This window comes from Urocampus carinirostris, chromosome 7 (genome assembly GCF_059441175.1).
Source record: "Urocampus carinirostris isolate Australia breed hairy pipefish chromosome 7, RoL_Ucar_1.0, whole genome shotgun sequence".
Taxonomy (NCBI): Eukaryota; Metazoa; Chordata; class Actinopteri; order Syngnathiformes; family Syngnathidae; genus Urocampus; species Urocampus carinirostris.
This window is the reverse complement of record NC_142355.1, coordinates 45,541,889-45,556,031: the sequence shown is the minus strand read 5'-3', so window position 1 is coordinate 45,556,031 and position 14,143 is coordinate 45,541,889. Positions and strand designations below refer to the sequence as shown.

At 40.3% G+C, this 14,143-nt stretch overlaps 1 protein-coding gene across 1 annotated transcript in view; it reads right to left on the bottom strand.

Moving 5' to 3' along the window:
- Positions 1 to 8,724: 8,724 nt before the first annotated feature.
- Positions 8,725 to 14,143, bottom strand: part of LOC148363441 (cyclic nucleotide-gated channel beta-1) — an 80,437-nt gene continuing 75,018 nt past the window's right edge. Inside the window, exon 18 of the mRNA XM_088341099.1 lies at positions 8,725 to 9,392. Within this exon, the coding sequence (XP_088197225.1) occupies positions 9,324 to 9,392 (69 nt within the window). The 3' untranslated portion in view covers positions 8,725 to 9,323. The remainder of the gene's footprint in view (positions 9,393 to 14,143) is intronic.

Sequence of the window (14,143 nt, the reverse complement as noted above, 5' to 3'; positions counted from 1 at the left end):
CACAGCAGCAATATTTTAAAAAAGCTCGGGAATGCTACAAAGGCTAGTTACGAGGTAGTAGCGCTGATCGCAAAGCATTGCAAACCTTTCACTGAGGGTGATTTTATCAAAGACTGTGTGATGACAATGGTAAAAAATATCTGTCCTGAGAAGCAGCGAGATTTTGACAAAGTCTGCCTGGCACGTAACACTGTGGCGCGCAGGATTGACGAGGTGTCATTGGACATCAAAAGACAGAGTCAGAGGAAAGGAGTGTGACTTTTTTTCACTAGCTTGCGACGAAAGCTGACATTGCTCAGTTACTCATTTTTTTGAGAGGAGTGGACAACAAAATGAATATTACTGACGAACTACTTGACCTACAGAGCCTGAAAAACCAAACAAGAGGATCAGATTTAGTCTCTTCTGTTTGCGCTGCCATGGATAACATGAAACTCCCGTGGAATAAAATTTCTGGGATAATTACGGATGGCGCGCCACCGATGACTGGCAAACAAAGCGGATTAGCAACACTAATAAGTAACAAAGTAAGTGAAGAAGGAGGGAAAGCTGTAAAAGTCCATTGCATCATTCATCAGCAAGTTCTGTGCGCTAAACATCTCCGATACGAACATACAGTATTATGGGACCGGTGATGAAATCAATTAACTATATCCGCTCCAGAGCGCTATGCCACCGTCAGTTCCAACAGTTTCTCAGCGAGATTCATGCGGAATATGGAGATGTTGTCTATCACAATAACGTGAGATGGCTCAGTCGGGGTTCTGCACTGTCACGCTTCTACTCACTCAGGCAAGAAATCAGTGAGTTTTTGGCTGAAAAAGGACAACATATAGGAGAACTAAGTGACCCTATTTGGCTGGCTGATTTGGGGTTTCTAGTTGACATTACAAAGCATCTTAATGTACTCAACACCAGTCTCCAAGGACCAGATGCAGTCATAAGCCAACTATATTCACATTCAAGGCCTTTGGAATCAAGCTGCAACTGTTTGAAAGACACCTGTCGTCGAACCAGCCCAGCACTGCACACTTTCCAGCGCTGCAAGAAATCATGGCCAGATTCTCACAGAGCGATGTCAGTGTGCAAACAAGGAGGTACGCGTCAGATATTTCATCTCTGGCTGAAGAGTTTAAACAACGCTTTCAGGACTTTGCAGCAATCGAGAAGGAGATCACTCTTTTTTCCTCACCTTTCTCCGTGGACACAGATGATGTTCCAGACCATTAGCAACTGGAGGTCATTGAGCTGCAGTGTGACGCAGAGATCCGCGGTCAGTACCAGCAGCTTACTCTCGCCAACTAGTCTTCAGCACATTTATTTGTGATGATTTGATAAAAATTATGAAAAGAGAATAATGCCAGAGCCCCTGTCCCAAAATCAACAAACATACCACTTTAAACTTGTCTCTTTCTTGCAATTACTCAAGATCGGTTAAACTCCTTTTTACCCTTTTTTCATACATATTGGTTTCAAAACCAGATGCAAGCAGTTATTGTGTAAAAACGTCACAACATTCTGAAAATAGGGAGCCTGATGAGCTCACTTTTGGCGCAGACGGCGTAGGGCGAAAGATGGGAGGGAGTGCTTGCACATTTTGCATAGCTCCACCCATTGACAGGGGATATATTAAGGAGAGCAAAATCTTTTGGGATATTTAAGTTTTTTTAATATATACATTGACATAGGAGCAAAGGAATTGAAATGTTATTTTAATGTTAAGTTGCTTAAGTTCTAAGTTGCATAATTTAACAAGATATTTGTATTTAGAGCAAAATAATTAATACTATGTAATTGATTTAAGGTTTAAATTTAATATTCTTGGCTGTTTTTATCCATATTTATGTTCCAAAAACATTCACTTTAAGTGTGTTCAATAAATGTTTATCCTGGTTGGCACACGACCTTAAGTGTGTTTTGAATTTCGGCTCCTTGTGCAATTGAGTTTGACGTCCCTGATGTAAATCATGGTTCACCGTCTACTTCCTACAAATAAACAGCAATAAAACTGAAATCCTTCTCATCGGCACCAAACCCACCCTCTCTAAAGTTCACATCTTTTCTCTTTGCATTGACAATTCCTCAGTTTTTCCCTCCCCTCTGGTCAAGAGACTGTGTGCCATCGTCGACAGTGCACTCTCCTTTAACTCATATGAGTACCAATGTTGTAAGTCTTATGTATGACTCGGCCTAGGCTTGAACAAGCAACCTCCCAGTCTCGGGGCGGGCGGCCTACCCTCAAGGCCACCGAGCTGGTATAACACGCATAATCACCAAAAACCCCTTTCGCCATCACATCACCCTTGTCCTTTGGCAACTCCACTGGCCTTCAATCAACCATAGAATAAACTACAAATTTATTCTCTACACCCAGATGGAAATTCATAGCATTGCTCCTCTCTACCTCTCAGACATTCTCCACATTGCCACGCCCTCCTACACCCTTAGATTTCCCTCCTTCCTTCATCTTACTATAACGGTTGCCTGTCTCAGCTCCATGGGGAGCAGTGCTTTCAGCAACTCCGCCCCCAAGCTCTGGAACTCATTGGCGCCTAACCTCTGGAATTCCGCCTCCCTATCACCTTTAAATACGGACTCAAATCCCACGCTTCAGACTTCCCTTTTCATGATCATCTGCCTTACATACCGCCCCTTTTAACTCTACTGTGTTTTTATTTGCTATTTATTACTTGCTTGTATTATTCTTGTTGTATTCTTGCTTCATTTTTGTTTAGTACTCTGTGTACAGCAACTGTGGGTGTCCTGAAGGCGCTTCGCCGAAAAATGCACCCCGGCGTGAAATGCCCTCCCCCTCATGCAAATGTTACTAAAACGTCTTTGTATCTTATTTGTTGGGCAATGTAATAGAACAGTAAAACACAGAGCATTTACACCCTGTATACCAGGAGTCTCCAACGTGGTGCCCGCTGACCTAATCTTAGTCTATTTAACCGTAATTACCTTGATTGCTAGTAATATATAAACAACAGTGTATCACCATTATACGTTTTTATTTTTGAAATTGAAATGTACAAATTGTAGTAGATGGGCTTTGTAAGGAAAAATATATTCAAAAGTATAGATTTTTTATGCAATTTTCAAGCAATTTATTACGTGAGTCTCAGTCTCGTCAGGTTTTTGTCTCTCTTGACGCAGAAAAAGACTAAAACAGGGTAGAGTGGAATTAATTATTTCATTTTTTTGCAGTTTGGTTTTAGTACTGGTTTCATCTCTTGAGCTGAATTATTTTATTCTCTCCCATGCGCCTCTGTTTGTACAAACACTGAGCGCTGTCAATATTACCCTTTCTCGGATGGTACTGGGTTAGGGTTGTCAGTTGTCCCCATTGCTGTTAACACTCGGTATTAAACTCCTGTTGGTGGCTTTAAAGTCAATGAGTGGATTTGAAGGCATAAAAAGAGCAGGGGTAGAACATCGCCTCTCTTTGTATGTTGATGATCTGCTCCTTTATATTTGTCATCGCCTCACAAGCATCCCAAATATTCTCAATTCATTGGCATCATTGGTAAACATTTCTAAAAGTGATTTTTCCCCCAGGTACCGTATTTTCCGCACTGTAAGGCGCACCTAAAAGCCTCTATTTTTTTCAAAAGCTGACCATGCGCCTTATAATACAGTGCGCCTTGTATATGGATCAATATTAAGTCGCAAAGTCTTGCAAATAAAGCAAGCAGCCGCCGACTAGATTTTCCCCCGAAGGCGAAGTCGTCCGCGGTGTATGCTGGGATTTATATACCGGCGTTTAATTTCCTAACCAATGTGTCAATCATCATTTGAATCAGTCACTATTGGCTAAAGTTATCCGGAGGTAAAGGGGGCGGATCCTTTTTATCATTTACAGGCTCGCATAGGCTAAAGGGTCGAAACAAAGCCTGCAATTGGCCGAAAAAGATGAATGTGAATCACATGTTGGGTTGCACTACGGCATAGAGAAAACATGTTTTACTATTCTGTATTTGTAAATATTTTACTCTCCTGGATTTACTACACTCACGGTTGTAAGAAGACCATGGTTACGTATCATTAATGAACGTGAGGTGAGCTATGCGGATTTATATTTTCCCGGTATCTTGTTTTAGAACGATCTTGTTGTTTCTGTGATGAGTCTATTTTTAAACTAAATTTAATTCAAAGTGTTTATTGTCATATGCACAGTAAAGAACCCTGCTTCCCTGCACAATAAAATTCTTACTTTGCTGTCCACACAGTGGCCAGCAAAAAATAAAATGGAAACTAAGAAATGTTTGTTTGGTGACTAGTACGGACACCGCATCCGCACGTGTCTACGACAGTATTGGCTTCTTTGCAAGCTTTTGGAATGTTAAGGGGGTAATGAGTTTGACTGAACTATCTGACCGTTTTGTCGACGTTCCCATTGTAGCGCCTTATAATCCTGTGCGCCTTATGTATGGAAAATATAGGACCAAAAACTATTTTTTGGGGGTGCGCCCTATAACCCGGTGCGTCTTATAGTGCGGGAAATACGGTAATTACATGGCCAGGGAGATGTCGCATAATCTTATACCTTTAAAGATTGTTCTCGTTATTATGAGATACTTGGGTTTAGTCATTACTCGTTCCTTACGCACTCTTCCTGAAATTTCTTTTGGAACTTTAACATCTGCATTTAAGCAAGTCATACAAAGATGGAATCCCTTGTCACTCTCTCTAGCGGGTAAGGTACAGACCATAAAAATTATCATGGAACCCAGGTACTTATATCTAATCCAATGTCTCATTATTTCTTTATCTCTTATTTCTTCCAAGATCTTTTCTCGGTTCTATTTATAGCATGGTTTCAACATTTGTCTGGGCTGGAAAAGAAGCAAGAGCTGGGTCTTCCCAATTTCCTTGGTTACTGGTGGGCTGCTAACACACATAAAATAACATTTTGGTTCACTGTATTGCGAACTGACTGTGGTGGGGTTCGGTTAGAGGCTGATTCTTGCTCTATATTGCTCAAAGTGTTGGTTGTGGTAGTGTATCTGTCCCTTACTACAAGGTTACCACTAATCCAGGTGACATGTTGTGTTGCTGTCACTGCTGAAAGTGGTGCCCATCTGCAATAATTACCTTTTCACACTATAAAAGATGGACGGTTCAAAGCATTTGAGCAGCAAGGCCTGTGCTGTCTCAGGGACTTATATTTGGAGAATATATTTGCAAATTTTTGACCAATTATGGCTCAGATTTTTTTCTGGTTCTTTTAGCTCCAAGACTTTGCTTGAATACACACATGATCCTTCCCACAGAGCCCAAATCCTTCAGGGATTGACTTAAACATTGAGGCAACTCATCCACCAAAAAGTCCAGTTTCCGCTCTCTATAACCTGTCAAAAGATAGTACGTAACTAATTGAAGATAAAAGCTTGGAAAAAGGCCCTTGTGGCCAAAAATTCCTCCACTAGCTGTTCTCCACAGACATAATAGTTGATCTTTATTTATTTTTCCTTGTGGAAAGGAAAATAGCAAACATAGACACTATAAGAATTTTCCAGATTCACGCAATGAACATTGCAACAGGTCCACTCAAAGTCATTGTCACCGAACTCATATGTGTTGGTCATGTCCGAAACGGATTGAATATTGGCGATTATTTTTTGGGTGCATTTCCGATATTTTAAGAAAACACGTCAATCCATCGCCGCACATTGCCATCTTTGGCAGGTACCCTAAGATCTTTTAACAACAGTTTTTCAGGAAAACGTTTTAGCCTTCACTTCCTTGATAGTCCATAGGAGGACACTACTGTTGTGGAAGTCCTCAGAACGACCTACCTTTAAAGCATGGCTGCATGATATACATTTTTCGCTCAAATTAGAAAAAAAATCAAACTTAATTTCGTAGGATGTGACAGTAAATTATTTACGCATTGGGAGCCTTTGCTCCACTATTTTGGAATGCTCCCACCAGACAATATAGTATGAAAGGTCTGGGGTCAGGGTCTAGTGACTGCAAATTCCTAATTGCATTGCATTCGGCTTTTGGTATTTCAGAGGCTAGCATGTTTGGAGGGTTGCTTCTGTTTGCATTTTGATTATATTGTATAAAGTTATAATTGAGAATATTGAATATTGTTATGTTTTTATTGACTGGCTGGCAACCAGTTCAGGGTTTCCCCTGCCTACTGCCCGAGGATAGCTGGGATGGGCTCCAGCACCCCCGCAAACCTACTGATGATAAGCGGCACAGAAAATTGATGAATGGATGGATATTTTTTTATTATCCTTTTTTTTACATCAAGAAGAAAAACAAAACCATGTACAATTGTCTGTTATGTTGAATGGTTTTGTCGATCAATAAAAAAGAGAATGGAATAAGAATCTAGAGACGCTCCCCTAAACGTACCTTTGAGTTACGAAAACAGTAGATACGAACATTTTTTTCGGGATGTTGAAATAAATCTGGACATTCCTGTAAGTTAGATTTTGTATTGTTCACCTCTTTTCCAGTACAGGACAGTACTGTAGTGCTTCTTTCCGCTGCTACCAGCGTGTGGCGCTGTGAGAGATCACCCAGCATCCAACCCGAAGAAGAAATTTGGCTTCCTCTTCCTAGTTTTTGTGTCAACATTCTATACAGTATCTCCAGCTGGCTAAGAACTTTGACATTTTTGTTGTTTAATATCTCGTGCATCCATTCAATATGGTTGGTGTAAAGAAGAGGCGGGCCGTTTCTTTTAAAATGAAAGTGGAATAACAAAGCTTGATGCGGTTGAGAAAATGGTTGGATCGCTTTTTTTTTTGGGCCACTTTCTACCACGTAGGAGGAGGTCGCCTAACTCTTGAAGCTCATGTTCCAAAAGTAACCCTAACCCTAACTTAACTTTATTTATCTTTATAGAGCATATTATTTTATTAAATGTTTATTTTTTAGTACAAAACAAAACAGGTTACTCATAAAAGCCTTAAACATTCTTCTATAAACCTTAAACATACATTCCATAAGAAATGTAGCACTGAAGCGGGCGGCAGTAGCTCAGGAGGTAGAGCGCTCGTCTTGGGATCAAGGGATCCCAGTTCGAATCCCGGCTCGTCCGTGTTACATGTCGAAGTGTCCTTGGGTAAGACACTGAACCCCTAATACCCCCAATAAGCAGGTTAGCGCCTTACATGGCTGCAAGGCCGCTATTGGGAAATGTGGAGCACATTGTAAAGCGCTTTGGGAAGTCATTGACTTGAAAAGCGCTATATAAATGCAGATCATTTCATTTCATTTCATTTCATTTCATGAAGCAACTTACGGACAAATTCAACGTACGAACGATCGTCTGGAACGTATCTCGTTCATAAGTAGGGCAGCATCTGTATTTGTATACTAAACAAATGTATATATTCATCTTTTTTTTATATATTTTGCAGAAAATACAACAAACTAAATTCCAATTTATGAAAGCAAATTGAGAAAAAATGTGCACTTTTTTATCTAGCTATCTGGCTACCTTTTTAGATTAGTAGCTATCTTCCTACCTTTTTAGCAATTTAGCAGGCTTCTAGTTAGCTTAATTAGTTTTTGCATGCTACCTACCTAACAGTTCACCTATTTTTGCAAGTTATGAAGGTAAATTTTGGCCTCCTTTGTAGCTAGCAATTGAGCTTTGTTTTTAGATTTCTATCTGGCTATTTAGATGGTGTTATACTCTCTTATCTAGCTATCTAGCTCCCTTTTAGTTTTTTACCTGTTTACCTTTATAGCTATCAATCCGCCCTTTTATCTATTTAGCAAGCCATCTAACTAAGTTACTATTTTAAAAAAAAATTATATGAATTTTTGCGATAATTAGTAACAAAAAGTAGCTCTCAGCTTGAAAAAGGTTGGAGAGCCCTGTTCTTTATACCTTGAAAGAAATTAATTTTGAGCATGTTGAAAATATTTCCTTTCACGTTTATCTTCGGAATATTTGTCTCCTGTTTTTTCCGTTGGTAATTTGACATTTTGTTTCGGCGTAATAACTTTATGGTCGAGCACATAACAGTTTTCAGCACATCATATTCAGAAGATAACTATTTTGAATCGCTGTTTATTCGCAATAAAAGCAGCACGTTTACGTTTCCATCAATTGGTGAAACGAAACCACCGCTTCTTACCAAAGTGGATATTTTCAACTTGTTTAAAAAATACTTCTAAAAGGTATGCAAGGTGAAAATGCTCTGTGCTTTGCTGTTGCATTAAATCCATACATCCATTATCTGCAGGGTTGTAGGGTGTTGTATTAGATTCCCCCCCAAAATATATAATTCTAGTGCGCACGGGGGTATATTTAACGCAAGCGTGTGTGTGTGTGTGTGTGTGTGTGTGTGTGTGTGTGTGTGTGTGTGCAATATTTGGCACAAAACCAATCCTCTGCCATTTTGCAATTCAAGATGCTGAAGTTGAGCTTCCTAAATAAAAATTATTCTGGACAATTGACCCACAAGAACCTCCACTCCGCATTCTTTATAAATGCGCTTTTGGTATTTTCTCCGCTTTAGCCATCTTCGCATTTAGTATGTTTAAATATTCATCAATGATGTTCCCCTGGCCTATTAAAGGCATAAAGGGGCGGTTCCCTCACATGCACCATTTACATGTTGAATCGGGAAGATTTTGTTCGCCCACACTTCCTGTCTTTCTTCCATACCCCACCTTTAGTGATCTTTCCCACTCACAATTTTACAAAAGAGGCCCTAGGTCTCGGTAAGTTTGCAGTGGTTTTATGCTCTCTCCACTTTGTTATTATCGCTCTCACAGTGCTCCGGGGATGTGAAAACATTGCGAAATCTTCTTGCATCCCATTTTTGCTTTGAACTTTTCCACAACTTTTTCCCCGACCTGCCTCGTGTGTTCGTTGGTCTTCATAATGCTGTCTCCTCTCCAGTGTCTACTTTCACAAACCACTGAGCCCATCACAGAGCATTTAAACATAAACTGTTTGTTATTGTCGGTCAGTTAGGCCAACATGCGATCATAACTTCTTGAGTGAGTTGGCTGGATGACAAGCTGGGGCCAATATTTTTGAAACACCTATTTTTTTCTTTTTTTTTGTTGCAAATATAATATAAAACGTTAAAATTATTTGGTTCCACTTCACGATTGTGTTTCACATCTTGTTGATTCTTAGAAAACACTTTAAGTGTATTTTAGCTATATGTTTGAAAACTGAATAATAGAAATATGTCCAAAAGTTCTCGCGGGGGCGTCAATACTTTTGCAAGACACAGTACAGACTTAAGTGGACTATGTGCCTGCACATGTCACAAACATTATTTGAATATTGCTATATTAAAAGTAAGAGAGGTCATACTTCTTCTTTCTTATCTTTATCATAGCTTCTTAGCACCATCATCCTCAAGCATGCAATTCCGGCTCTGGTTCACTGGGGGTGCATCCTCCTGCAGAGAAAAAATGGGACGTGACTGGAGGCGTGGTCAAAGGGCTCGAGAGCAGGGATGAGATGGATTTCTGCGAGGGAGGACATTTATCTTTTACTTTATTAAAAAATAGGCATCCTCAAGGTGTCAACATTAAAATAAAAGTATTTATTGCCTAGATTTAAAAATAAAATTCCTGGACAGAAGTTTGAAAAGTTGACTCAAAACGGTAAACATAGCTTGTGTGGGAGTCCGCCTCTGGGAGCAGTATAAGAAACTTTCCACAATCCTAGGATCGTTTTATCTTCACCCAAGAATATCAAACTCTGGCTCTGGGGCCACTTCCAGACTTTCTGTTCTCAGGCGGGCTGAATCAGTAAAAATTTTTTTACTTAAAATGTTTAGCTTGTTTTTTTAGTACTATACCTTATCATTCATTATACTTCAGTAGCCTACAAATTATAACCATGGATGACAAAGGATGCTTTCTAAGTGATAACATGTCTATTAAAAAACAATGGGGATTTTTTTTTTTTTATGTTTCCCATTGAATGCAGTTAGTGGTTCATTTTAATAGTTGCTCGAAAGACGTTTTACACCTGGACCAACTCACCACGCACTACAAACTCAAGTGGGAGCTATGAAAACATTGTTTTTTTTTTGCTTTAATTGCCCTACAAAACACCAAGTTAAAGTTTTAGCAGTGCATGTGTTAGAGTCTGGCGCTCCTCCGTCCACCAAAAGGTGCCTAATCAGTTTGTAATTGGGCTAATTATCAGGCTAATTAGGGTGTGTGGTGCGATTGGACACATCTTTCCAGGGCTGTTGCCAGCCATTTGGGTGCCCTAAGCACAAATGCTTTATTAAAAGTGGTCGCGTGAGTCTCGCATCTAATTGGCCAATGCACCAGAGCGGTCACATCCAATAGGCCAATGCGCCATATGAGCTGACAAAAAAAAAATTCGAACCTTGGAGAGTGCACCCTTTAAAACAGTGCGGCAAATGGGTGGGGGAACATGGTACAATAACAAGCTTTTTTTATTTTAACAGCGACTACCGGCAAGCAACGTATGAGCTTCATCTTGTTTTTTCTTTGTTTAAATTTTCTCCGCTCTAGACTCCTGTTGCTGTTTAGCGGCAATAGTCGCACAGGTGTTCACCAAATTGCGAATGAGGCATAATCGAACATACCACTGGGAAGGGAGGGGGGCACCATGAGAGGGGAGGTAGGCCGGGGCATGAAGCAGATTCATCCTTTTTTCAGGAAATTTGGTTTAAGCTGCTTTTGTATTGTTAATCCATATTGCCGCATATTATAAACACTTTTAACACTTGATGCCTTATGCAATGCACGTTATGTGCTATTGCGGGACTACTGTCCTGCACCTGTCCCTAATTAGGCTGACCTTTCATAATGACATTTTAGGCAGCACCCAATGTTGGGATTTTTTTGTAGATAAGTTTGTAATTAAACACCATCTGTTTTTGAGCACCTTGGGTTTTCCGGCTGCCTGCGTTTGGGTCCACCAAAAATCACAACAAGTAAACAAATGTTAAAAAAAAAAAAACTAAAAACAAACAGAAAAACAAACAAACCCCACTAAGATGGATGGAAGTGGAAAAAGCGGAGAAAAATGAAAAAAAAAGATAGAAATGACCTAGAGACTAGCTTACTTTTTTGACATTTAGTAATCCTTGCTGTATCTTTGTTTACTTTTCATGGTTTCGATACTTTGCTGATATTGAATTGAATTGTCTTTATTGTCAGTGTGTGTGTGTGTGTGTGTGTGTGTGTGTGTGTGTGTGTGTGTGTGTGTGTGTGTGTGTGTGTGTGTTTGTGATTGGCTGGTACACCTGCTGTAAGTCCAACAGTGAAGCGGGCGCACAAGTCAATGTGTCCAACAAAATAAACTGCAAGGCATGTCTGTAGCTCACATTTTAGCATCTCTTTACATTAGAAAATAAATTCATCAATTAAATCGGAGTCTGAGGAAGGTCAAAAGAACGCAGAGAAATGCTGATCATCACAGGTGCTCCGTGGATTGTTATTGGGTCCTGGAAGAAACCGAGGCGACGGCCGGAGAGAAAGCAATAGCGGGGCTGCTGGTCTGGTCTACTGCGGCCAAGCTACTTAACAACTGTGACAAACCAGCTTTGGAACTACAACTTATGGGAAACATTCGTAACTCTTGTATTTTGATTATCACGGACACCTGGCTCAATCCAAGAAGGCCTGATGATTGTGTGCAGATAGCAAGCTGCTACCTAGGTCGTTCTTACTGTATATATGCAACTGGTAGCTAATACATAAATAAATGTTTCCACTTTGCATGTTTCGACTAGTAAAACATGATAAAAACGGTATTAATATATATTTGAAGTCAAGTCAAGTCATTTTTATTTGTATAGCCCTTAATCACTAAGAGTCTCAAAGGGCTTCACAGGTTATTCCACAGACTATTTTTTCAGACTATTATTACACCATCCCCTGATCTGGGACCAACATTAAGGCAAGGAAGAACTCAAAAACCTCAACATAAGGAAAATGAAGAAACCTTGAGAGGGACCGCACATGTGGCATCCCCCTTTCAGGATTACCAGACAGCAAAGGATGTTGCAATCACAAATAATATAGAGATATTGTCCAAGAAAAGTATAGGTTATTCATATGCTATACAGTAGAAGTGTTTTCTATGCTTGGATTTAAACATTTCCACTGAGGTTGCAGCACGGATCTCAGGGGGAAGAGCATTCCACAGCACCGGTGCCCGGATGGAGAACGCTCTCGAAACAGTCGAACACTTCTTGGCTCTTGGGATCACCTGAAGACCGGTGCTCTCAGAACGAAGGCTTCGGACAGGAACATAGGGGGCAATCAGATCTGAAAGATATGAGGGAGCAAGTCCATGTATGATTTTGTATAATACTAAGAGAACCTTGAAATCACATCTTAGGCTAACAGGGAGCCAATGCAGCTTAGCCAAAATCGGCGTGATGTGATCGGACTTTTTTGTCCTAGTTAATAGCCTCACTGCAGCATTTTGTACCAGCTGAAGACTCTTGAATCTGGACTTCGGGAGACCGGAGAGTAGGGGATTACAGTAATCGAGACGGGAGGTAACAAACGCGTGAATTATAATCTCCGCATCCGACTGAGACAGTATAGGAGAAATTTTAGCAATGTTGCGAAGATGGAAGAAAGCGGTTCTAGTAATTTTCTTCACATGTGTTTGAAAGGACAGATCGTGGTCAAATATGACACCTACATTTTTAGCTGAGTTACTCTGTGTGATGTGACATTTGTCAATGTTCAAAGCAGTTTTTGAGAGTAAGTCACGGCATTTAGATGGACATATAACTAACATTTCGGTCTTTTCAGAGTTAAGACGCAAGAAATTGAATGACATCCACTCTTTTATCTCAGTGAGGCAGGCCTCCAAATTTCCAAAATTTAGTGTGGCAGAGTCCTCCACATCCACTCTTTTATTGGCAGATTCCTTCAACGGAAGATATAGTTGAGTGTCATCTGCGTAGCAGTGGAAATTGATATTATACTTGCGAATAATATCACCTAATGGAAGCATGTAGATGCTGAAAAGAAGGGGGCCAAGCACTGAACCCTGCGGAACACCACAGGTAACACTAACACGTCATTTCGCCATATTTAATACAGTGCTTCCTATCTGAGAGGTAGGATTGGAACCATGAGAGGACGGTTCCTGAGAGACCAATCCATTTTTCCAGCTGTTCTAGTACGATATTATGGTCCACTGTGTCAAAAGCAGCACTAAGGTCCAGCAGCAGCAAAAGTTATGAAGCGCCAGAGTCCATTGCCAGTAGGAGATCATTGGTTACCTTAATCAGAGCTGTCTAAGTAGAATGGTTAGCCCTGAATCCTGATTGCATTGATTCAAAAAGATTGTTCCCGGATATGAAATTATTTAGCTGCTGTGCCACTACTTTTTCAAGTACTTTACAAAGAAACGGTAGGTTTGACACATGTCCATAATTACATAAGCTTTCTGGATCAAGGTTGGGTCGTTTCAGTGTAGGTTTAATAGCAGCGGACTTAAAAGCCGCTGGAACTACACCTGAGGAGAGTGATATGTTTATAATATTTAGAGCTGAAGGTCCAAGGACCCCAAAAGACCTTTAATAAGTGACCCTGGAAGCGGGTCTAACAGGCAAGTCGTCGGTTTGGCCGTATTCACCACCTGTTTAAGATTATCGAGTGACAGTTCACTAAAACCGAACAAATTCCCTGGACAGCCACCATGTTGTGCATCTATAGATTTCAGCCCTTTAGTATGTGTTGTATTAATACTGTTTTTAGCAATTTCTTCCTGTATGCATGGAATCTTCTTTTTAAAGAAGACCATTAAGTCATGGGCTGAATGGGTGGAACTATCTGGGATAATCTGTTGCCTTGTAGGCGATGCTACAGTGTCGAAAAGGATTTTGGGATTGTTCTTTTGTGACGCAATCACCTTCGAAAAGTAGGCTGATTTTGCAGAGGCAAGGGCTGCTTTATACTTTAACAAGCTGTCACATCAGGTTTGATGGAAAACCTCCAGCTTGGTAGCGCGCCATTTTCTTTGCTCCAGATTTCCTGCATTCTTGTTTAAGGGATTTAGTTACATCGGTAAACCAAGGCGTGCGTCTTTTGGGTCTTGATTTAAGCCATATGGGCGCTACTGAATCCAGGACACTAGCCAGGGTAGCAATAAACTCATTCATGAGTGAGTCGATAGAGCCTTTGTATGAAGGAAATT